This window comes from Apiospora marii (genome assembly GCF_038362585.1).
Source record: "Apiospora marii strain CBS 49790 chromosome Unknown utg000012l_segment0_segment0, whole genome shotgun sequence".
Lineage (NCBI taxonomy): Eukaryota > Fungi > Ascomycota > Sordariomycetes > Amphisphaeriales > Apiosporaceae > Apiospora > Apiospora marii.
In genome coordinates this window covers 695,243-718,980 of record NW_027117383.1, presented here as the reverse complement: position 1 = coordinate 718,980, position 23,738 = coordinate 695,243, and the positions used below count along the sequence as shown (strand labels likewise).

Genomic DNA, 23,738 nt, shown 5'->3' with positions numbered 1-23,738 from the left:
CTTTTGCGCTCGACGAGGGAACCTACCACGGTCCCAATACAAGAGTTGCGCATCCCCCTGCTTTCACTTGCTGCGAGCGTGAGCGGCACCTGCACTCGTTCCTCCGAGATTCCGAGCCTCCCAGAAGCGAAGCCCGACCTCCCGGCCCCGAACATCTGGCGCGCGCTCTCTGACCCACACGAACGGGAAGGATGCCCAACGTACAATCTTTCAGCACCCTCAGGGCGCGGTCTTATGTCTTCCGGCTCCCGCTGTTCACGAGGTTGATGGTGTTGGCCATTGTGGTCCTTTGGCTGGTGGGCATACAGAGCGCATGGGATCTGAGAAAATGGGGTGCCTTGATCCCGGATGAGATGAATTTTTTCACGGGTAAGTGGACTCTGCCTCTTTCGCTCCTGACGACTGGGCCTACGACGGGGGACTGCATGGTACGGGAGATGCAGAGCCTCATGTTGGGTACGAGGAGAAGAAGAACTAGAGCATGGCATGGGCTTCAGTCGCCATAAGAGGAAGAAACAACGGTAAACTGGGACAATTGCTGACCGATACCCAGCGTACCGCATGAATACGTTCCCGTTAATACACCTGAACCTCCTGCACGCGCTGCTGAACCTATTGGCTCTCACCCCGCTACTGGAGCGTTTCGAAAGCGAGTACGGAACCCTGACGAGCGCGGCTATGTTCTTTGGACGTAAGTAGTTTCTTCCCAGCATCCCCGCGATGCCCTTCAAAGTTTGTCGCTCAAGAGACTAACAAAATGCCACTACCATAGCTCTGACCACGATTCCGGCCGTCGCCTACGTCATCCTCGAGCGTGTCATCTTCCGCGTCAACACCCCGGTCATGGGCGCCAGCATGTGGGTGTTCCTGCTCTTCTCCGTGGAGGCGGTGCGGACGTACAAGATCAACCCCTACTTCGTTATCGGGACGGTGCAGGTGCCCACCTGGACAACCCCGCTGGTCATGGCGTTCGTTACGGCGGCCCTGATCCCCAGCACCAGCTTCCTGGGCCACCTGTGCGGCATCGGCACCGGCTACCTGTTCGGCCTGGGCTACCTCAAGTTCATCGCGCCGCCCGAGAAGATCCTGCGCTGGATCGAGGGCAAGCTGAACCTCCTCGGCCGCCTGCCGCACTACGTCAGTGTCGACCAGAAGACGTACGGGCGGTTCGGCGTGTTGCCTAGCAACAATAGTAGTGGTAAGCGCATTTCCCCTGCCCTCACTCACATTGACCAACTCACTGATGGCTCTGGAACATATAAAGGCAGTACGAGCTTGAGCGGAATGGTGGGCAGCACACAGCGGCTGGGTCCTTAGGTCGTGCGCCAGGCCGGTTAGGCAATGGTTAAGGAGATGCGTCTGCTTTGTTTGTGTGTAATTGGGCGCATATTATATGGCATCATCATGGCGTTATACGGCATACTGCAAGGTGTATATTCATTGCTAGATACTCGGGGCGAAATATGGAATCGGCTGTGAAATCCATCTCACTTCTGTATATCATGAATGGGCGTTGCCTTTTGGCCATGACTGCGGAGTCAGCAAGAGATGCGAGCTTGACAGGGCCGTAACACTAAGGTAATTAGATTCGCGTGGTATTTGTAGAGGGGATATCGTATTTTATCCCGCAATTGAGGTTCTGCTTTCCCAAAACCTCGTAATACTGGTAAATGATATTTAACAGCAATCGTCAAAGTTCAGGGGTGCCTGTCTTATAAATGCGCGATGTGTCCAGTAGCCGGCGGGCCAGAGGCAGGTAGCACCGTAGTACAGCGTTGACCCCTGTAGCCCAATTAAGCTGGACCCCGAAACCCATTAAACCTCCAACGCGACATCACCACGAATTCACCCCCCCAATGCTGTTCCTGAGCTCCTGACACCCAATTGTCTGCCACCAAACCACCAGGAGCCATGCCGCGACTCATCTGTAAGTACCTGCCGTGCTGCAGTCCCAATATGCCTTTTCTGAGAGTTTGTTGTTGGTGGTGCAAAGCTGGAAGCTGACTGACACTCGTGTGGTTCGACAGCCTCGGCGCTCTTTGTGGGCCGCAGCCCGAAGCTGCAGAAGGCGCCCCCCTACATCAGCCTCCTCCTCATCGTCGTCGGCGTCGCGTGGCTCTTCATGCTGCCGATGAACGACTACAGTCGACGCACCTACATCTCCGAGAATGCGCTGCTGCCCGGACAGGTACACACCTACTTTGGCGGGAGCGACCAGAACGTCCTGCGGGCCTACCGGCATGAGATCGGGGCGCTCGAGAACAAGACCAATACCGAGTACGTAGTTTCCCTTGTGTGATTGCAAGACGGATTGGATAAGATTGGCAGGAAGCGCATACATATACACAGAAGAAGACTGACATTGGAGGGGTTACAGGGTCAACGACAAGCTCGAGCACATGTTCCGGTCCATGGGCCTGAAAGTCGGCCGCCAGAACTACACCTACACGACGTCGGGCAACACCGTCGCCGGCGAGAACGTCTACGCCATCCTTCAGGCCCCCCGCGGCGACGCGACCGAGGCCATCGTGCTGGTGGCCGCCTGGCGCAACGTCAAGGGCGAGTTCAACCGCAACGGCCTGGCCGTGGCGCTGGCCCTGACGCGCTACTTCAAGCGCTGGAGCCTGTGGTCCAAGGACATCATCCTGGTGGTGCCGCCGGACAGTCGGGCCGGCACGCAGGCCTGGGTCGACGCCTACCACGACTCGCACGACTCGCGGCGGGTGGCGGACCTGCCCATCAAGTCGGGCGCGCTGCAGGGCGCCCTCGCCATCGACTACCCGCAGGAGGAGCGGTTCGAGGGCGTGCACATTGTCTACGACGGCGTCAACGGGCAGCTGCCGAACCTGGACCTGATCAACAGCGTGACCAACATCGCGAGCGGCCAGATGGGCATGGGCTCCTCGATCCAGCACATGTTCCACCACAACGACCAGTACCGCGACCGGCTGACGTGCATGCTGCGCGGCATGGTGAACCAGGGCTTGGGCCACGCCGTGGGCCCGCACAGCTCCTTCATCCCGTACCACGTCGACGCCGTCACGATCCAGCCCGTCGGCCAGGGCTGGCACGACGAGATGGGCCTGGGCCGGCTGGTCGAGGGCACGTTCCGCAGCCTCAACAACCTGCTCGAGCACCTGCACCAGAGCTTCTTCTTCTACCTGCTCATGCAGAAGGAGCGCTTCGTCAGTATTGGTACCTACCTGCCCAGCGCCATGCTGATTGCGGCCAACTTCACCATTACGGCCATTTCGCTCTGGGTCAAGACCGGATATGGCCGCAAGGCTGATACGGCGAAGGAAAGCAAGGATGTCAAGGAGAAGGAGGGAGTTGATTCTGATGCCAAGAAAGCAGAACAGACGGCTGAGGAGGCGCCGGCTCCCGTGGAGAGAGAGTTGTATTTGCCCCTTAGTTTGGTGACCGGATGCCAATTCTTGGGTTTCGTCCCGCTGTTTGTGTTTAATCACGCACCAGCCAGTGTAAGTTCATCTTGCAACTACGTTCGTTTCCGCCAGTAAAGCCCCCTTTCATACTGACAATGTCATAGCTATTGGCACCTCTGTTCGTCGCGGTCACTCTGCTGTCCCTGACCCTGCCGCACGCGCTGTCCTTCTTCCTCGTGACGACGTACCGGCCGACGCACCAGCAATACCAGCTCATCACCTCCTTCTTCCTGCTGCTTCTGGGCATGTTCCTGTCGACGCTGGCGACGCTCAACTTCAGCCTGGCCTTCCTGGTCGGCCTGCTCGCGACCCCGCTCACCTTTGTCCGGCCTTTTCCCAAGGTGCCGGCGGCGCGGTACACCTACTCGGCGCTGCTGAGCCTGCTGAACCCGAGTGTCGTGGTCCTGGGGGCGGCCGTGGCGGCGACGACGCTGCACGGGCGCAGCGGGCTCGGGTTGGGGGTCGTGGGGGTCTCGCCCTGGGAGGCGGTAAGGAAGGTGCTCGAGGAGGGGGCTTTCGGGTGGGGGGTTTGGGGGATGTATACGCCGCTCATCTTTTGGTGCGTTTGGTTCCCGGCTTGGGTGGTGGGGAGTGTGGTTGTGCTGGGATAGAGCGCCCGCGCGAGAGAGGTTCATTATCTCAAGCAGATGGAGCCAGGGAGAGAAGGTAGATCAAGGTCACCAAAACAAAAAGAACGAGGGGGTTTAACTGTACATAGGCCCGGCCGAAAGGTATAGACGGTGCGACAGGCTGGATGAAGTAACGGAAGGGATACCCCATAGAGAGATGCAAGACGAGGGCGGGCTGATATGTGCGCCCCTTTCCGAATGTTTCGAGATATTACATAGGGAGCTTCAATGCATGAGCCGGTATTGGTCCGCGCTGCTCTTCATCGTTTCTTCTCAACTGGCCGTAAATGAAGCCTGCACAATTTCTAACTTCGCTCTTATGCTGTGCAGTTTGCCCACAGTATTACTGCCCATCCCAAAGAACCGAATCAGTCCCATTCAGACTCGGGATCTCTACCAAGTCGCTTACTTCTCCATGCCGTGATACTCCGTACCGTAGATCCCCATCGACTAAGTAGCGCCACCCACCACCCCATCTCGGCGCCAACCTCTGTATCCCCTCCTCTATAAGCCGCTCCCTCCAAAGCCACAACTAGTCGAGTCAAACCGCCTGCCGCCCTCTCATGGTAAGTCGGTCGCTGCCGAAAAGCCCCGCTTGTCACCAACCAAACCATAAAATTTCTGCTCAATGCTCACCCAGCTGTTTCATCTCTCGATTACCCACCACCAACCCACAGATCCCGTCCGACCGAGCCAAAATAAGCTCCGCGCCCTACATAAGTCCTCATAGCGGGCGGTTTCTTCAACAAAGAACAACCGAGTTCCGGTCAATGGGGGATGTGGTCTAGTGGTATGACGTTTCCTTAGCATGGAAAAGGTTCTGGGTTCGATTCCCAGCCTCTCCAGAGTTCCGCTACTCATCAGTTGTTTCTTCAACTATCCTTTTCAGGGGATATGGTCTAGTGGTATGACGCTTCCTTAGCATCCGTTCTCCTGTCTTCACGACAACGGGAACATGGTATGGAAGAGGTTCTGGGTTCGATTCCCAGTTTCTCCATTCTGTTTTTTGCTCTTTTTGGGCATTCGTCCGTGTGATTGAGTGCTGTGTCTTTGACTTGGTGGACTGTTTGGGTGTGTCGGTAATTCAAGCGACCGGAGGCGTGATGCCCGCTGTCTGCCGGTCTCTTCTTTTCGCAGAATTTGTTCCCCTTGCCAATGGGACTTGTATCAGTGGTCTCCAGCGACTTCTACATCGTCGCCTACCTCCATGGTGCCGCTGAAATGGTCAAAGTCCAAAGACATAACTGTATGCAAAATGCTGCAACGCACTCTTGTCCATTTACTAGCCCGGCCGGCATAGTTTCGAACATGTCGGCAATAACGTTGGTGCCAATGTTGATGGTGATAGTATCAAGATCGGCCGCGATATTGTAAGCACCGTAGGTGTAGCAGCTTCCATAGAAACATTTTCGTTTACTTAGCTAGCAAGTCATAACTACGGACTCCTCAATCCACCACTTTCTTGTTCTCAGTTCGTAGTAACCTTAGCACGCAACATTTCAAGTCCATCCTCGTCCATCAGCTCCAACTCTTCAATGTCGAACTTGTCGTATTTCCCAGCAAAGAAATCATTGATGAAAGACTCTTCGCTGTCGGTGCGTAATCGCAAGTGTGTCTCAATGGCATCGAACATATCTCTCCGCCAGTGCATGTTGGCGTAATGCTCGGGATAGTTACGCCAATACCCAGCACCGCTGGGGGATTGACGATCGAACGTAGCAGCCACTTTGCGGACTGTATGGCATACTTGGGGACTCAGAGGAACAGAAACATGGTGCCGCTGTTGATGATGATGATGCTCTGCTGCCCATGCGCCACTCGAGTCGGGACCAGGGAACCGGCGCTGCGTATCAAGCGCCAAGCGGACGTCGCAAACATCAAACACGTCGTCGCCCAGCCAGAAATCAAACGATACGACAAATCGGTCCCAATCGGTACTGAGGAAAAGTGTGCCTCGAAACTGTTCGGTTGTGAGGTCTGGACCCTGGCATAAGATGTCGACCGCGGCGTCATATGTGGCAGCCTGTCCTTTAATGCGCCTATTAACTCCTGGTATTAGTATCGTCTTTTACGGGATATCAAGATGTAACCATGAACAAAGACATGTGGTCTCGTAGAACAATCCACACGTTTGGTCAACGCGAGACATTGGAGAAGGAATAAATGCGACGTTAAGAACGAACGGTAAGGGATCAATGAACGCGACGATAGAGCGGAATGAACACACAGGGTCGCTTACCAGTAGTACTTCCTGTTCTTCCAATCCTGAAGCTTGTGGTCTCGGTCTTTGTTGTGATATACTTGACGGATAAATTTCTCGAAGCCTTCCATCACGGGCGCGTTGTTGAGGGGGGTAAGGCGTAGACGTCGACCTGCACGTTGTAGAACTCTCTGGCGCAGTCCCGGCTTTCCTGGCTGGCGCGCATGATGGAACTGATGAGGGACTTGGATGGCACTGCAATAATCCAATGGTTAGCAGAAACTTCCATTGCTTGTTCACAAGATCTCCTTACTGATTCGCAGGGAGGATTCGTGGACTAGGACCATGCGGCTGCTGGATTCCTCTTCGAGTGCATGGCGCCAAATCATGCGGCGAATCTCGGGTGCGAAGCCGCTGAACAGAGTGAATTCCGCCATCATCGCTCGGCTGCATGAGGTTATCGGTTGGTTTGGCGTGGCCGATGAAGTGAAGAAGGTGGGAAAGAGGATTGTTGCTTGTTGTGTGTTGGCATTGGTGTGTGGGTGTGGGTATGGGGGTCTGATTGTTAGTAGGTATTTCCTCAGGCAGGTGTCTTAGATAGCTAGATGAAACTTGCAGTAAGTGGTTCGCAGTTTCCCTGAGTTTGTAAAATAAATGTGTAGGAAAACCAAGCTTGTAAGAACGAGAAATGTCAAGAAACCGTAGTTCTCCCTCAACTCGTAAAGAGCCATCACCCAATCACCAACTTGTACGTGTTAGTGGCACGATGACAACGGAAATTACGTCAAGAACATTTTTTTCATTTTGTGTATGTTTATGATTACGATTTCCCATCACCCTCTACTTGGTTGTGATGCAATCAAACCTGTCAGCCCACCCGGTCGAGAATGCTCTTGTTCTCGATCAATAGCCAACCAGTGGTTAGCTGCCTGGTATGCTCGTGATTTCCTTCCTCGAAGCCTCTCAACGACAGGCCTGAGGCCATCCACCCTCTTCCTTCCAGCTTGCGTTTCTCCTCGTGCCCCTGAGTTCTCCAGACGGCTTACGGTATCCCTCCCAGGCCTCGCAATTAGGCAAACGGATATAGAAACGATCCAGATTTGATGCGACTTCCATAACGCTTCGGATAGCCTGGAATATTCTTGTTCGATCGGTGGGCGCAGAGAGGACGTCTCCGTAGAACACCGGCGCAACTCTCTTCAAGCTCGGTACCTGACGGATCGATTGTGCAAATGAAGCCCAGTCCTGACGCTAATCACAAGTAGGGGCAACTGTTAGTGGATGATATGCCCAACAAAATCAAAGTCAATCTTATCTGTGGGAAGGGAAAGAGGAAGGGGAAGGAGACCAAAGGATCATAAGCGGGATGGGGGCCTTACCAGATCATGGCTCAGTGCAGGTGTTCTGGCAAAGTGAGGATAGCCAGGAATGCATCTCAGAACTAGCCATTCAAGGTTCGGGCACTGCCTGAAGGACATAACTTGAGAAGCGGCATCGGTAATTGCGCCGCCACTCATGTGGATTTGTCCAAAGAAGCACGCTGCTTTCCGTAGCGAGGTTTTATGTAAACTAAAGATCTCTTGCCAGAGCCGAGACTCAGTGCCTGGATATAGGGCATCCAACGGTGCGCAATCTGCCTCAACTGAGACTAGGGCCGTGACTTTGCAGACAAGCGTGGTGAACAGATACGAAGAATCAGATTGTCCCACAAGGTTCAATGTAGAAACAGGCCACTTCTGAACAGGATCTTTAGCCAGCAAGTCTGCCAGCGTATTTCTCTGAGAGCGGTCAAGATTGAAGGCATCCAGGTGTAGCCCTTCGAGTCTGGGTGAAAGTCCCGAGTTGAGCTTGGCCTACCAGGTCCAAATGTCAGCATTATATTGCCTTTCCTTCAACAGTAGCGGCCTTAGGAATGATGAAACACAATATACCCCCTTCGAGGCAAGCGAAAGGGGACAGAAGTGAAGCTGAAGGGTCGCTTACCAGTAATGCACCAATAGCGGGCACCAACTCACCGTCGTAAGCATCTCTAGGCATAGTGAACGGACGACCAATAAGCCGATAATCACCGACCTTTGCTTCACCGAGGTTATCATGTGAGATGATTTCCAGCTTCCTAAATTGCGTCCAAAGTCAGAATGTATCAAGCCGGACGAAGGTGGTCAAGTTTGACCAAGCTATAGGTACCATGTAGATGGGGTGAAAGGAAATTGACATACCTCAATTTGCTGAAGCTCTCTGGGGATGCATTCAGCGCACTAGTTACAGATTTCAGGAGGGCACTAGGGCCTGGGCTGTCGAGGACCATACGCTGAGGGGGTGATACCAAAGCGTTGGCGGCCCGGTTCACGAGGCGGAGTTGGTCGAATGAGGCTTGAGGCAGATAGCTGAAAATCTCCAGGATGATCTCGTTGGGCAGGGGAAGAAATGGGCTCTCCGGACAGCGGCTGACTTGGTTTTCATGAGGCTTCTCGCTTCCCTGGCGCTGCTGGTTTCCGTGACGTTGCTGGTTTCTGTGGCGTAGCTGGGTGGCGTCAGGCAGCTGGATGTCCCCAAGCAGCTCGAGGCCGTGAAGCAGCTGGGCTCTGAGACGCTCTTTGTTCTCGTCACGCCGCTGGATTCCATGCCGCTTCTGGACGAGATGGACGAATTGGGCGACGAGGAAGGCAAAGAGGCATCCGACAACGATGCCCAAGCAGAAGCTGTAGTCAGTGCCGGCCATGGTTGCTTATGCAGGTGGCGGTGACAAAACGACGCTGGCGAACTCTGGGCGGCTTGTGGGGTGTTTCGTTGCTGCGAGTGGAATTATTGGTACCAGGTGGTTCAGGGTTGGGTTGGGAACTCCAGAAAGGCGATGAAAAGTTATGGGATCGTAGAGCTGCGTTCATGCACACAAAAAGGATGTGGAAACACGAGTGTACAATGAAAACCCTAGAAAGAAGGTGCGAGTGTGGGGGAGGGAAGCTACTATTGTAGCTGTATCCCACCATCAAATAACAAGTGGGATTCTTACGGGTAGGGAACGAATGGCAGGATGTCAAGTTGAAGTGAGGTACGCGTGAAAGAAGGGTGGTACGGATGTCTGAGCTATTCACAGAGCCCAAAATACACTTGATTGCTTAATGGAGCCAGCACCTATCTGCCATGGCGGGCATCCACGTAAACACAGCAAGCTGATTTCCTGAGAAGGATTTGAACTAGTACGCACCCTTATGAGGTAGGTAGGCATGTCTCAAATCACTAATGGAAGCCACGAAGGAACGATACAGTGGCCTCGATTATCTCGCAAACCTGACTCTACTCCAAGGCAGCTACCAACATCCATTAGTGTCTCATGAGACCATTTTCTCGAATAAACGGTTGACACACCTAAATGCGACACCGGCATATATAACAATAAAATACACAGCGAAAGTCGTTTATCAACTACTTAATCATCAGCTACTTAGATATTTTTCCCCGGCGGAGCGGAGCAACGAGTCTTTCTCAGAAGCGAACATGATGCCATCCAGGCTCTGCGTTCTGCCTCCAATCGGTTATCTCCTCCGTGATCACAACTTCCCCGGACGGAGTACGACAACCCTCCCAGCATTTCTCCAACCACAGAGGGCCGCTATCAGCATAAGCAGGCCCGCAGATCCGGAACCGGTCCAGATGCCTTGCGCCTTCCATTACATCTTGAATAGCTTGTCTGGCCCGAGGAGCAGCCTCATCTCTGATTCCGACACGTCCAGAAATCACAATCGCAAGCTGCTTTAAGCTGGGTAGTCGGCATATAGCTTTTACGAACCAGAAAGCAAAACTTTGAGTCCACTCAAGCCACTAGATACGTAGTCACCGTTAGTACGTCCCTTGACATCGTGGGTTGTTCATGGTCGAGTTGGACACCTTACCAATCCGTTGTAGGGATGGTCCTGGGGCGGTATAAGTATGCATTCTTTCAGCACAAGCCATTTGAGGTTAGAACAACGCCTGAGATAAACCGTCTGAGTGATGGCGTCGTTCAGCTCGCCATGTATGGCACAGGAAACCTTTTGCAGAGACGTTGCATGCCTGTCGAGGATCACTCTCCAGAGCGGATGGACCCTGCTCAAAGAAGGGTCGTATGGCCTGTGGTTGATTTCGACTGCCGTCAACATCTCGACCTTGTCAATAAGTGCCGCCAATGACCATAACCTGTCGTGAGAATCCCCTACAAGGTTAAGGGTAGAGATAGTCCACTTCTCTTCAGGCTTTCCAAGTAGTAATGTATTCAACTCGATCAGCTGAGAAACAGTGAGACCGTCCAAATTCATATGTAAGCCTGTGAGCTGGGGTTCAACTTTCGAGTTAAGCTTGGCCTGTTGGTTCTCAGCATTAGACTCCTTGCTTTCAAAACACCACAATATATGCTTACTATTAACTTGTAAATGGCAGGAACCAGATTGACGTTCTCGTGCGGGATGTCCGGGACAAGATTGGGCATCCAGTAACCGCATATCTTTTCTTTGCGATCGTTTGTTGTGACAATGGCCAGTTTTCTGATAGGAATTTCAATTAGTATGATCCTAACTTTCAACGGAATGATGTAACAAGACTGGACTGAAAGGTTTTGGTATCCGGTTTGGTCGCCACATACCTGACGTTCTCAATGCTGTCGGGAGGCGCATTCAGCGCCTCGGTCACAGCTTCGTAGAGCGCATTCTGGCATGGATTGCGAAGGATCATGCGTGGAGGTGATGGCAGAAGTGCATTCGTAGCCCGGTTGACAAGGCGGAGCTGACGCAGTGCGTGCTGTGGCAGGAGCTCGAAGATCATCAGAATGAGCTCGTTGGGAAAAGGGACGAATTTCGGTGACTGTTCAGTGCTGGCGACAGTAAGGGGAGTGGTGTAACCGGTCACCCCACTGGGTTGCTCATCGGGGTTGCCATGCGGTTGATGGACAGTGCAGTTGGCGTCCGCCATGGCTTAATGTCGGTTTGTTGTCGAAAGTGGATGAATCTGGTCAAATCTGGATCACCACCCTAAATGGGAAGTAGACGACTGCGTTGCGGTTGAAAGTGATGGCGTTCAATTTGAAAAGATATTAGTGTAAACAAAGAAGAACAAGATGATGATTATGGGGTTGTCCGCCTTCCTGTGCAATCTTCAGAAAGTCAAGAGTAATGTGAGGGGCAAAGGTTATAAGGCTATAGAATTAGACGATGTGATTATGAGGGAGGAAGCTTGACGAATGTCGAAGGTACTGCGGGAACTGCTTATCCTAAATAACATTAAAGATATCCATCTCCGAAACTCTTAAAAACTTCCAACGTATATGACTCTCGTAGATCGACAAAAGCTTAATAATGACCGGAGACTGCGAAAACCCACTCCTATCCTTTCTCCGGTTGTGGTGACGCACCGGCCTGTGCATCAAAGGCTGCCTTCGCTTCCTCTATCGTCTAATTGAAAGCCCGCGGGGTAGAGTCAGTTTGCTGCCGCCTCATGCGAATATACCTCGCAGTGCCTGATAACCGGCTGAAGGTTCGTCCTCTTCCGATACATGGGCAGGGTTATTCCCGCTGGCATTCGCTTCTCTCCATGTCTTGAGGGCCTCCGTAGCCTCCCGATACCGACGTACCTCGACTGGCTTGGTCGCCCATCTCGGCAGCTCTTCGACATTGGCCAACGCTGTTTAGTAGAGGAGTAAGCAGGTAAGCAAGAAAACAATCTCAGCAAGGGAGGGATCCAGAAACGAGACAAAGATCACACCACATACTTGTCCTGCGTTCGCGGTACTTGAAGGCAAGAAGCATCAATGCCATATCCGACGCGTGGGACGGACTGATGCAGCTCCCGACCTCGAGCGCGCGGCTGATCTCTTTGTCAATCGTTGTATGATGTCCCGACCAAAGTAGGCGCAGCTCTTTGACCCGATCCGCCCATTGGGCGGCACCCTTGGGGTCTTCAAACTCGCGATACAGTTTATAGAGCCCGGCTTCTTCCAGCTGCTTCAAGGAAACTAGATAGGACCGACCCGCGTGGGTCAATGTCCCCTGGGACAAGTATTCGCCGTTATAGTAGTCCTCGCCATCCCGAAGTTTCCAGAGCCTCGATATATTATAGCCCAGCCGACTGGCAGATTCACGGTACGAGTCGAGCAGCCAGGTGTCACGTGCAAATTGCCCCGGTGGAAACTTCGTGGTATCGACAACGCAGAACTGGATGCCGGAGGAATGTATCCGTTGCGTACGCCAGATTGCGTATTGGATAGCAAAGAGTAGTGAGCTCGTCCAGGACATGAAGTTATCATCTCCTTTTGCACTGATCGTCGGTTTCGTCAAGTGATTGTGCAGTTTAATTGTTGCTTGATCTTGCTCCAGAGACAGAATATCAATCCGGCTGTCCTGTTTCAGGTTATAACGACTCATCGTGGAAGCTACCACCTCGGCATCGCTTTTGCCTGAACTAACTGTGTCGGATACCCGAAACAGGTAGGGTGGTATGTCTGTGGCGTTGAGCGTCATGGGTGCTGACGGAAAGAATAGTGTTGGTCCTCCAGGCGCATTTCGGATAGCCCGTATCCAAAACTCAGCCCAACGCTTGCTGCAAGTATCTTTTGCAAGCTCACCACGCTGACCATCACCAAAGGGCGACTTCTCTCCTGGTCCGACCATGTAACGTTCGATGGATAGACTACCCGAAGGGCTGGTAGCTTGCTTGTAGCCCTCCTCAGCCACTTTCCACAAAACACCGTTCGAATGGTCATCGTTGTCCAGAACCTGCCGAATGATAGATTTGATATCATCGCCGAACCAAGACATAAGTTCCTTAACAGTGTCACCGGAAACTGAAGCTTCGCTCTCCGTCCCAAGCGATCTCAGACGCTCATAAATGGCGCAATCTGTCACTTCATTCAGCTCATCGAGGATACCCTGAATTGTTCCAATAACACCAGTCAGCTTGCGTGATCCTTCGCGGAGAAACTGTATACCCTCACCATTGGTAACCAAATTAGGCCTGGGGACATCTGGACCGCCAAACCGGGCTTGTATCGAATCCGCCATGGAGGTGACAGCTTCGGAGGTCTGTCTACACTGTTGGATGAGCTTTTGAATTGGCTGCTTGGGTGCATCCTCGCCAAGTGTCATGACTTGGACCGCGTCCGCCAACTCTGTCATGTTGCTTTCCATCATGGCGAGAAAACCGAGCTTCACTTCCTGACTATTGATCATGGGGGACAAGTCTACGTAAGAAGCAAAAAAGAGAAAGCAAGACCAAAACAACTGCAGTTCCTCTTCTTGACTTTTTCATGGCCTGTGCGAGGACATTTGTGAGCGGGGTCAATGTAACGCAAAGCCTTATCAGAACGCTGATTGGCGATGAAACAGCTTGGTATCATGTATGGTCTCCAAAAGCCTAATGCCCAACTTTCGCCATCCGATATGCGGGCGATGCCCGACGCAAGCTGGGCAGCGCAATAGGTTCTATCTGAAAGTCCATCACATACTTGCTGAGACGAAATAACCACGAGTAGAGCACCAAGATGTGGACGGAACACGTTTCATAGAGGAGGATGCAATTCTGTCGCGAAAGAAGCTATGGCTGCTGACTATGTAGTGAAAGTTTCGCACCTTCACATTGGCCCCTGGCCCTGATTATACAGTACTGTGAACCTGTTGGACGCTATGGGCTCTGCTTGACACAACTTTTGCCCCTTTGTCCCTACCCCTTTTGCCCCTTGCCACATCTGCTGGTAGGCCCGTGCGTATCTACTTTATCACAGCCATTCTCAAATGTATCGTGGAAAAGAGCTCTCAGTCACTCGTGTCCACCGGCCGCCCATTCCAACCGAGCCTCGATAACACGTAATTCAGTGTCTTGTCTCCCAAAGCGGCACCTCCGGAACACCCGACACACTTAGCTCGTTCCTCGGGATCCCCGCTCGCACTGCAATCGAACCAGACCGAGTCATCCCGGAGGAGCTGCTGGATGATGTCGTCTCCCGGCAGATCGTCAAACACGATGCGAGGGCGGTGGAACACTAGGCGCTCCTCCTCTTCGCTTCCCGTTGTCTCGCCGCTGTGCCCGCTCGGGCAGATGCGGATCACCTGCCGCAGAAACCGAGCTATAGCATATTTGTTTTCCGGGGGCGGCGGCTTCAACAGGTCGAGCAGCTCGCTTTTGGCCGTGCGGCCCGACGACGAGGCATCGTCCAGCCGGGCACCGCACTTTTGCAGACAGGCCAGCAGGTAGATGACGTCCTCCACCCAAGCGGGCCTTCTTGCGAAGTCGAAACACTGCGGCGGTGAATCGAGGGTGGCTTTCAGGAAGTAGGTCATGAACGCCCCTCGGCGGTCCAGGGGATAGCCCCAGAGCATAAATGTCCTGACGATGTTGCAGAGCGAGCTCACAGGGCCGTGCGCATGCAACATTTGGGTGAAATACATGTAGTCACCGCTCAGATCTAGCCCCCTTCGTATGCACATCACGGAGTAGATGTCTCGTAAGGGATCGCCGTCGTGCACACGCTGACCCGGCTGTATTGATAGGCGGAATTTGGGGTCGGAAACGATTTCCTCTATTTTTGCGTGCTCGTTGACGAAGGCTCGGAACCGGACCAAGCCTCCGTCGCAGAGGGCATACTCCAGTCCGGCACTCCACATTGTCCGGCTAAGTAAGTAAGTCAGCTGCTTCTGCCCCCAGCTTTCCTGGACAATGAGCTGGAGTGCCTTCAGACCGAAACCAATCTCTTCTTCATTTTTACGCCGCATGAAGGCGAATCGCGTAGTCCTCTCGAATATACCTCTCTGGGCTTCGTCAACCTGCATATACGGGAGAAGTCTCGTGACAATATCGGGGACCTTGTCGTAGTCTACTCGTGCGAAGGCGCGCTCGAAGAAATTAGGCCATGACGTTGGTAGCATCCCCCGGTCAAAGAAAGGTCCCCAGTCAAGAGGTCGGACACGCTTTGCAAACGTGAACAGATTGTCGAACAGTTCGAGAGTCCGCCCTGGCGGAACATGTTCCTGCATGAGGAAGTCCACCACATCCCACCGCTGGCTAATGATCGCGCAGGCAAAGGGTCCGAATTGGAACATGAAGGATTGCGAGTCGGTGAGGTTTTCATGCCATGCCTCGGTGACCAAGCTGTAATGTCCCCGGGGCATGGGGTCTGGTTTCGGCCTATTTGCCGTTTCACGGATGACATAACGCCTCAGACCGCGCATGAAATCAATTTCCCCAAAGGCACCAGCCAATGCAAATGCCTCGATAGATCTGTCAACCCCCCTCACGACCTTCCGCGCTCGGCACTTCTCGAGCAGTATTCCCAAAGCGGCCGGTCGCGATGCACAAACTGTCAGGTGAAATGCACCCCACCAGCGTATGGGCGGATGATATCGGTCGGTTGTTAACGAGATTGTTGCGCACCTGCACAAGCCTCTCGCGGGAAGGTCTGGTGTGGCATGGTGATCTAGCAAGAGCTGGACGACTGCGGCGTGGCCATAGTAAGCTGCCAGATGTAAGGGGGTCCATCGCACTTTGTGTTCAGAGGGGCGAAGCCAGTTGGTGAAGTGGGTTTGAGCTCCTTGAATATCGATGTGGTTATCGGCAGTAGCATGCGAATCTAGCAGCCAGGATTCTGAACGCGACGAGCTGACTGGTGTTTCTTCGGTCGGGCCTAGTGGGTTGCTCAGATTGTTCAGTTCCCAATCTGATCGGAGGGCAAAGACTCTCCTCTTGCTGTCTTCCTCCTGGTCGGTTCTCGAGGCGTCCATGCGCCCTGAAAGATAGCCGACAGAGGGCGAGGGATCCTCAGACGCCTTCTCAAGCTGCCATTGTCGGGAACGGCACCAACTCCGACGAAAGCCAGGGCGTATGGCACGTGGCTCAAGCATGGCCTCCAGTTCACCCGTACTGGCGGCACGAAATGAGGGGTCATGTCGACGTCGGGAAACACAATCGACGATGTACTTGGGGTACTTGGAAACCCAGAACAGGTTGGGATCGGCGCCGGCTTCCAGAGCTCGCCGCGCCAAGCGTTCGAGGCCGTACGTGGCTGCGTGGTGGAGAACGGGCAGGCGGTTCTGCCTCACGGCAACGGCGAGGAAAATGGGGCCGACGATGGCGTTGTACCGGGAGCTAGTCTGTGCCCAGCTGGCCAGCGCGCCTTCGGTGCATTCTTCGGCGATGATGATGATGAGCTCATTAGGACAGTCGTCGAGGGAAGGCATCTTGTGGATTAGTGCGGCGATGCGGTGTGTGTTTGTGTGTGTCAGAGTGTTGCTGTCGCCGAAGTGTTGCTGTCGCCGAAGTGGTGATTCTGGAGGGCGAGAGGTCAAGCTTCGACGAGAATAAACTGGCTATTTATTTGTCACTGAGGCAGCGAACATTCAATACGGCGAACATTGAATAAGTAGGTACGCGGCGAACATTGAAGAGGTACGCGGCAAACGTTGAAGTGGTACTCGGCGAACATTGAATACACGGCGAACATTGAATACAAGACACTACCAGGCAGCCACGCAGCCATTTCCAATTGTTTAGCGCTTTATATGACCACAGAGTCACCCAGTATCTCAAGGTGGGCAATTTTTAAAGTCAGTTTCATATATTGAAAGGGCTGTTTGGTTATTTATGTAATGAAAACATGGGCCTTAAGGGCTACACGACGAAGTGAGAAAAAGATGCTAAATCTCTTACCAGAAGCGCACATCGAATTGAACACAGTTTTACCATTGAATAATTGGGGTGGCCATAGTGTCATTAAGCAAGTATCTGGAATCGCGACTACCTTGCCAGCCTTTGCATTCATACATTCTTTTCTTCAGCCTGTTGTTGCAGTGTCACCTCTCTCACTCATTTTTTGAGGTTCAACTACATCAACAAGACTCGACACAAATTCCGCTTCACGCATTCGGATGACCACAGCAACTCCATCGAACATCCTGTGCCCCATCTTCACGCAGGTAGCAACTTCAGTCGCAATTTTCATTATTCTCCCCAACCATGTTACTCTCTCTTCCCGTCGAGATCTTGACCGAGATCACCTGCCAATCCGGCCTCGATCCCGCCGACCATGCCCATCTGGCATCCCTACATAGCGCCTTGTATCAGATCGTGATCCCGCACTTGTACAAGAACGACATCCAGCATGGCAGCTCCCACTGCGTGTTTTGGGCAGCTAAGACAGGAAGCCTTCGCACACTGACCAAGGCCTTGGACTACGGCGCTGATCCAAACATTGTCGGCCCCGACGAGACCGATACAGAGGACATTCTACAGATTTATGCAAACGTGCAACGTCTCTACCATCGCCGAAACGACTGGGTTAATAAGGAATACGGAACCCCACTCCACCTTGCTGCCAAGGGCGGGCATGATAATGTTGTGACCGCACTGCTTGACGCCGGCGCCAATGTACACGCGGTTTCCCGAGGACTATGCTACTGTCGCATCCATGGCACTCATGGAGTTGAACTCGATTTTGACTTGGACGAGGATGAACCTACGTTCCCCCTCCCCAACTGGCTCCCGCTCCACCACGCTGTTTGCAATGGCCATGTATCTACCGCCAACCTCCTACTAGACAGGGGCGCACCCTTGCAGATGTGCTACGAGCCTCGCGGTTTACCATGGCTACTACCGAAGTTACCTTCCTTGGTACACTGTGCTGCCGCCAATGGACTGGAAACTCTTGTGCAACGTGCCATTGACACGGATATAGGCACTGCTCTTCGGGGTCAGTCCGATCTGGACAGCCCGCTTCATTACGCATGCGAGACTTGGAACAGCAAAGGCGTCATTGAACGTCTTGTCTCAGCGGGTCACAATCTAAACATGACCGGCTGCATTTCTCGAGAACCACCGCTCTTCCTGGCTTTGGAGCTCAATAATTACGCTGCGGCCCTTCATCTGCTCCGTGCGGGGGCTAGAACGCGACGCGTGAGATTGTTTGCCAGGGGAAGAAGGCCAGCAATGCCCCTGCTTCACCGAGCCGCGGCGCCAATTCCCACGTCCGGCATCGTCGAGCTTCTGGTACCCCGCGCTGAACGTGAGTTGCAGCAGTCTATCGTGATCAGAACTCTGATCGAGGATCACGGTTTAGATGTCGACGAACCTTGGATGGTGAACCACCCTTCGGGTTTTTACTGGAACGGGGACAACAAACCCGCATTGATGCTTAGACCGCTCCATGTCGCTCTCTGCCACATAAAAGCAAAATGTCGTGGCTATAGAATCCATGGGCCTACTGTGAAGCTCCTGTTAGAGCTTGGTGCCAATGCCAACAAGCGTGATTTTGGGGACGACGAACCGCTTACAATGGCACTCCACCATGTGTTCTGTCGCTTTGGATTGTGGGGGGTGATTGGCAAAGAGATTATCCCTGACTATATGCTTGAGCCGGTGGGTCTGTTGATCGACGCCGGTGCTCGCTTACTCAGAGAAAATGAGAACCAGTATGATTATATGGGGTTTGGCACAAAACACGGTCCGCTGGGTCGCGTGGTTCAGAGTTCAGGCCCATATGAGTACAATCGTCAAGGACGGCTCCTCCTCGAGTATTTGTTGAGCCGCGCCACAACTTCGAACATCACGAAGGATGAGCTGGAAGAATTCTGCAAGATTGCACTTCCGAATACCGATGAGGTATCCACCACAATCATTCTTCGCGAGAAGCGGCGTCTCTTCCCCTGCAGAGACCTTTCCAGGTAAGCGACTTTTGAAGTTTGTTCCTTCCTATTGCAATGTTAACACCACATTATCCCCGTGTCTCACGAGGGATGAAGTGGTCGCTTATTCAAGAGATTTTCATTATTCCGTCTTGAAACATTCTGCCCTTCACGAGTAAATACTAACGCCGAGAGCCGATAGGTACCGAGTAACCTTTTCCAGGTGGAATTTGCATTCGTGTTGGAGTGCATTATTGAGGCTGCGTGCGATCTCGTGCTAAACAGGTAAGTGTTTACACCTTGCGATTCGATCCTGATGCATGCATCACTGACAATCCCTCAGTCTAGACAAATGATAAGTGAATCCGAAGAACGAGCGATGAGAGCAAGTGGCGCTGTGGCACATCCTGAACCACAGATTGAGCGCCTGGAGTTTCGCCTGAAAGGGAGCAGGATGAAGCCGTACACGATGGCAAGGTAGTTACTTAGACTAGCACAATCGACTGTATGTTGGCTTCGCCGCCCCAGAGACTTTGCATCCGAGCCCGGCACTTCTCCGGCTTCCTTCTCAAGCTCTTCCTCTTCAAACTCTGTATCCAACCGTGCCGGGGGGTATCCTTAACGCCTCTCCAAATATCCTTGACTCTGAACCTGCCCAGGCGGGAGTACTCGTTCTCGCCTTCTTCTTCTCCTAAAAGGATCCCCGACGCCTTGAAGTGATTGTTCATGGCCAAAAGTAACGCAAGCCTGCATTCTGACCCGGATTCCAGCCGGGGGTTCTCCTTGGAGTCCATGTAGACTGTGACGTATAGCTGACCATCCAGGCAAACCGAAAACTCTTTCTTCCGACGGTGCTCCTCGGGCATGACCAAGGGCTTCAATAAGCCGCGTACGTGAAGCCGGGCCGCCTTGACTTGACCGAAGGCCGCATTCGGCATCGCGAGGTCCACCTCGCAGCCCGAGACCTCGAAGTCTTCGTTTTGCCACATGAGCGGGAAATCCCGCGTCCACTCAACCGTACCTGGGGTCGAAGCCCAGCTCCACGACGGCCTGTGTTTCTTTCCTCCTCCGTCCCCGGGGAGGTGTTTATTCGGCATGGCACTCCACAGTATACCATAAGCTAGGTCGGACTTCCATAGCCCGCACACGTACTCGTCCCCGAGTAGGGAAGCGAACTCCTTGGCAATGCCGGAAATCGCAGGCAAGCGATCTGTCGCGTACGTTAGTCTTCTAGAAGAAAACTGTTCCACCAATGTGTACCAATCTGCTAAAGTCGTCGGCACCGGCGGTGGACTGCCTTGGTGCCTTCGTAGTAGCGCCATGATCGAGTTGTAAAAATTGCCCTTGTCGTCGTGAGGATCGTAATAGCCGCCCGTCTTGTCGCCGATCCATCCGTCCCACTCTTGTGTCATCTCCTGTGCACAGTTGCACACCCACGTCGTCTGCCGGGCGCGAAATTGGAGCCGACGCCCGGAGAAGAGTAGCTCTTGCAGCGTCCATGCCCTGGTATACCAAAGCTCGAGATCGTCTGGGGTGTGTGGCAGCAGCACCACCGGCGTTACCGTCTCTGAACCCTCCTGTTCCATCCCTGCCTTGAAGACATAAGGAGATTGCCCATCCGGCAGAGGGGCCGCTCCGTTGATAGTCGGCCTCCGCCGACCGAGGAACCCATCGCGGACATCATTGGCCACCGACGCTACGATGGTGAAGGTGGCGTTGCGGTAGATGTCGTTCATGATGCTCAGCTCTCTCGCTTTAGGCGTCTCGTCGTCTTGCGGGATACAGAGGGCGTCGACCCAGAGGAAACGATAGCCCAACTCCCGCACCACGATGATGCTGTCACGGATCGTGCGGTCGAATTCCTGCGGGCTGATGCCAGCGACAAGTGTGGGTTTGCTTTGGTTATCAAGCATAACTGTCTGGCATGCGGCTCCCCAGCAGTACGATAGGGTTATATATGGTTCCCTCGTCGTGGCCGGCACCTCGATCAACTTGACTTTGTTTCGGTCGGAAACGTCTAGAAGCATTGTGGGCATTGACGATGGTGGATCGGCAATACCACACTTGTGCTCAACCTCGCATTTTCTGATCCATCCTCCGATGAGTTTCATCGAGGCTGGGCTCTCAGGGGCTATGTTAATGGGTGCACTGGTGCAATGCTGTGTGCCTTCGAGATCCCCTTGAGCGCCATCGTTAGCAGCTTTTTTTGAAAAGAGAATATTTCCCGTAGTATTTATACACACCAGGAAGCGCCAAAGCCAGAAACGTGGACCAGCACGCATCCAAGCGTATCTCATCCCCACGGGACGGGTTGCGCAGAGCCTCTATGGGCCGTCGAGGCGCCACCATTTCGACCTTCACCGTGACGTATCTGCTGCCGGAGCCCCCGTCATCCTTGTGTACCATGCTCACTCGCACAAAGTCCGGCCGGTTGACCGCGTACTCGATGGCGCGATTGCTGTCTTCGGCGTAGAACCAAGTGACGCCCCGGCGGCGGAGCTGCCGCGTGCCCGACTCGCGTTCTTGCGCCGACTCCGCGCCCAGGTTGACGTAGGCGAGCTGGTCCCGGATCATGACCCAGAACATGCAGCCCGAGGCCGCGAAGTCTTCGTGGATCTCCTTTCCGGTCGTATCGATGTGGAAGAAGGGAGGCCCATTACTTCGGTGCGCCTCGGGAGTGAGGGGAGGCCTGATTCTGAGGTCTGCGCATTTCTCACACGAGTGACCCTGAAAGTCTTCGGCCGCTAGCTCCCGCTTCAGACGCCGGATCTCGAGGTCGATCTCGGAAGGCGTTATCCCACTGCTTGCTTCAACAATGGCCGTTCCCAACATTGTGCCGCAGTTGAGCTAGCCTGTATACGGGGGATCCCTGGAAAACGTTTCGATGAGACCTCTGCAAATCATTGTTGACGTTCCAACAGTAAAACGCGCAGATGATGTTAATGTAGAGACCTAGGGGGGCCGCGATGGAGTCATAAAAGTCGGGGGCTTAGGTGTGGACACCCAAGTGCTCCACGATAAGTTCGCAGAGACATCAGCCACTTGTGGCTGACCTACGTGGCTAACGGTTTTACCCCTGAACTTGGTCCCCCCTTTTAGTCTGAACTGCCGTATTTCTCGACTTCATCGAAACATTGACAGTTTTTCGCTTTGCTTGACTGACAGATTGTATGATGAATTATCGCTGCTGACAGAGTGATGATCTTGAGTCCTCTTTGGAGCGTTGCGCGCGGCTCCTCTCTCGTTTCTTGCGATTAAGAGGTTACCGTTCAGTCGGTAGCACCCACTTTTAGTTGGTGATACAACTATCTACTCCCTGAATGCTACGTACTCCTCTTGTTTGTATCTTGTGATAACCAATGACTACGGGCCTTATGCGCTCGATCCCTGCCGAACATTCCACGCGTACCCCCCAACTGCATTCCTTAAATAGTCGGTGTTCTGCGGAAGCCCGGCTCTCAAAATGCAGCCTCTTGTTTTCTTCTTCGATAGATAGTTCCTTATCAACCAAGTCGTGGTTTGGTTTCATTTTCGCTCTCATCATCATGGGCCCAACAGACAAAGCTGTATGGGATCAAGAGATCCCGGTGCCCAGGAGTACCATCTCGTATGTTGATAAAGCCATCAAGAAGGGTCAGTAGCTTTTACACGCACATGAAGTCGGTCCATGCAACGATTCTCACATCATTGCCTTGCTAGTTCTGCCAATCGACCTCAAGGTATTGAAGATCTTTCCCAGCGGCGCATCTTACTGGGCCCGAACCGCGAAGATCGAGGCTGTTGACTCAGATTGGGAGGAAGAAAGCTATTTTGTCAAAGTACAAACAGTCAATCACTCTTTGGCCGGCATGAGCATAACTGACTGCATTCGAGGTGCACCAAGGCGAGCATGGCAAAACGATGGTCTTCGCCGAGTACGAAGCGATGTCGGCCCTGTACAAGCTCGTACCCAAGATGGTCGCCCGACCAGTGGCCTGGGGATCGTTTGAAGAGATGCCCGATACCCACTTCTTCGTATGCGACTATCACGAGATGCGCGACGAAATCCCCGACATCAATGTCTTCCCTGCTCTGGTAGCGGACTTCCACAAACGCTCGGCTGCGCCCGGTGGGAAGTTTGGGTATCCCAATCCCACATTTGGAGGGAAGAACCCCCAATACTTCCCACCGAGCGACACATGGGAAGAGTGCTTCAGGAAAGGGATGGAGGGCATCTTCGCCGCCGAGCTGGCGACGCAGGGCCCCAACGAAGAGTGGGAGCGTCTCACGAAGCTGACGCTGACGAAGACGATTCCCCGCCTCTTAGGAGCTCTCGAAGCGAATGGCAGGAAGCTCGTCCCCTGCCTCGTCCATGGCGATCTTCGGGAAGGGAATTGCTCGGTGGACGATACGGGTGCGCCGATGATCTTTGACGGTACTCCATTGTACGCACACAATGAGTGTAAGTTTGGACAGAATTTCGCCACTTTCCCCGTCCCCTTGGGTTGTGTTACTGAAGACCTTCTCAGATGAGCTCGGGCCTTGGTTGTGCCCGCGACACAGATTCCCTCCTTACATCGACGAATACATCAAGCACTTCCCTGCTTCCGCTCCCACAGAAGAGATTCGAGACCGGATTGAGCTCTACTGCCTGTTAGTATATATTCCAGCCGATCGGTCCCCTTTGCAATGGGCCCTGCTGACCATGGGTGTCTTAGTCGCTTCGATGTGCATGCATCATCACTATATCCGGGCAATCTGCGCTTCAGATCCATGTATGTGTTGGAGTCTTTTTGAGTCCAGTGATACACCCGAGACTAACGCGAATCTGTATGGCAGCGCCAAAGACACA

General features: G+C 53.4%; 9 protein-coding genes across 9 annotated transcripts; 3 read left to right on the top strand and 6 right to left on the bottom strand.

Annotated features, from left to right (window-relative positions):
• Positions 1–191: 191 nt before the first annotated feature.
• Positions 192–4,054, top strand: PG985_015031 (uncharacterized protein; the record flags this gene model as incomplete). Its single annotated transcript, XM_066834797.1, has 6 exons — positions 192–369; positions 554–691; positions 773–1,198; positions 2,028–2,277; positions 2,378–3,479; positions 3,548–4,054. The coding sequence occupies 6 exons, from the start codon at positions 192–194 to the stop codon at positions 4,052–4,054; spliced, it is 2,601 nt and encodes an 866-aa protein (XP_066677407.1).
• A 2,348-nt stretch (positions 4,055–6,402) lies between these two features.
• On the bottom strand, positions 6,403–6,709 carry PG985_015030 (uncharacterized protein; the record flags this gene model as incomplete). Its single annotated transcript, XM_066834796.1, has 2 exons — positions 6,403–6,527; positions 6,586–6,709. 2 exons carry the CDS (start codon positions 6,707–6,709, stop codon positions 6,403–6,405), a joined length of 249 nt encoding a protein of 82 aa, XP_066677406.1.
• Positions 6,710–7,471: 762 nt separating this feature from the next.
• PG985_015029 (uncharacterized protein) lies at positions 7,472–8,994 on the bottom strand (the record flags this gene model as incomplete). Its single annotated transcript, XM_066834795.1, has 2 exons — positions 7,472–7,523; positions 8,492–8,994. The coding sequence occupies 2 exons, from the start codon at positions 8,992–8,994 to the stop codon at positions 7,472–7,474; spliced, it is 555 nt and encodes a 184-aa protein (XP_066677405.1).
• Positions 8,995–10,826: 1,832 nt separating this feature from the next.
• PG985_015028 (uncharacterized protein) lies at positions 10,827–11,216 on the bottom strand (the record flags this gene model as incomplete). The annotated part of the gene is made up of 1 exon (XM_066834794.1): positions 10,827–11,216. The coding sequence occupies one exon, from the start codon at positions 11,214–11,216 to the stop codon at positions 10,827–10,829; it is 390 nt and encodes a 129-aa protein (XP_066677404.1).
• Positions 11,217–11,806: 590 nt separating this feature from the next.
• On the bottom strand, positions 11,807–13,426 carry PG985_015027 (uncharacterized protein; the record flags this gene model as incomplete). Its single annotated transcript, XM_066834793.1, has 3 exons — positions 11,807–11,815; positions 11,875–11,924; positions 12,013–13,426. The coding sequence occupies 3 exons, from the start codon at positions 13,424–13,426 to the stop codon at positions 11,807–11,809; spliced, it is 1,473 nt and encodes a 490-aa protein (XP_066677403.1).
• Positions 13,427–14,050: 624 nt separating this feature from the next.
• PG985_015026 (ankyrin repeat-containing domain protein) lies at positions 14,051–16,468 on the bottom strand (the record flags this gene model as incomplete). Its single annotated transcript, XM_066834792.1, has 1 exon — positions 14,051–16,468. One exon carries the CDS (start codon positions 16,466–16,468, stop codon positions 14,051–14,053), a length of 2,418 nt encoding a protein of 805 aa, XP_066677402.1.
• A 775-nt stretch (positions 16,469–17,243) lies between these two features.
• PG985_015025 (ankyrin repeat protein) lies at positions 17,244–18,950 on the top strand (the record flags this gene model as incomplete). The annotated part of the gene is made up of 1 exon (XM_066834791.1): positions 17,244–18,950. The coding sequence occupies one exon, from the start codon at positions 17,244–17,246 to the stop codon at positions 18,948–18,950; it is 1,707 nt and encodes a 568-aa protein (XP_066677401.1).
• Positions 18,951–19,392: 442 nt separating this feature from the next.
• Positions 19,393–21,739, bottom strand: PG985_015024 (uncharacterized protein; the record flags this gene model as incomplete). Its single annotated transcript, XM_066834790.1, has 2 exons — positions 19,393–21,086; positions 21,151–21,739. The coding sequence occupies 2 exons, from the start codon at positions 21,737–21,739 to the stop codon at positions 19,393–19,395; spliced, it is 2,283 nt and encodes a 760-aa protein (XP_066677400.1).
• Positions 21,740–22,452: 713 nt separating this feature from the next.
• On the top strand, positions 22,453–23,683 carry PG985_015023 (uncharacterized protein; the record flags this gene model as incomplete). Its single annotated transcript, XM_066834789.1, has 5 exons — positions 22,453–22,540; positions 22,607–22,725; positions 22,781–23,348; positions 23,416–23,539; positions 23,605–23,683. 5 exons carry the CDS (start codon positions 22,453–22,455, stop codon positions 23,681–23,683), a joined length of 978 nt encoding a protein of 325 aa, XP_066677399.1.
• Positions 23,684–23,738: the final 55 nt, after the last annotated feature.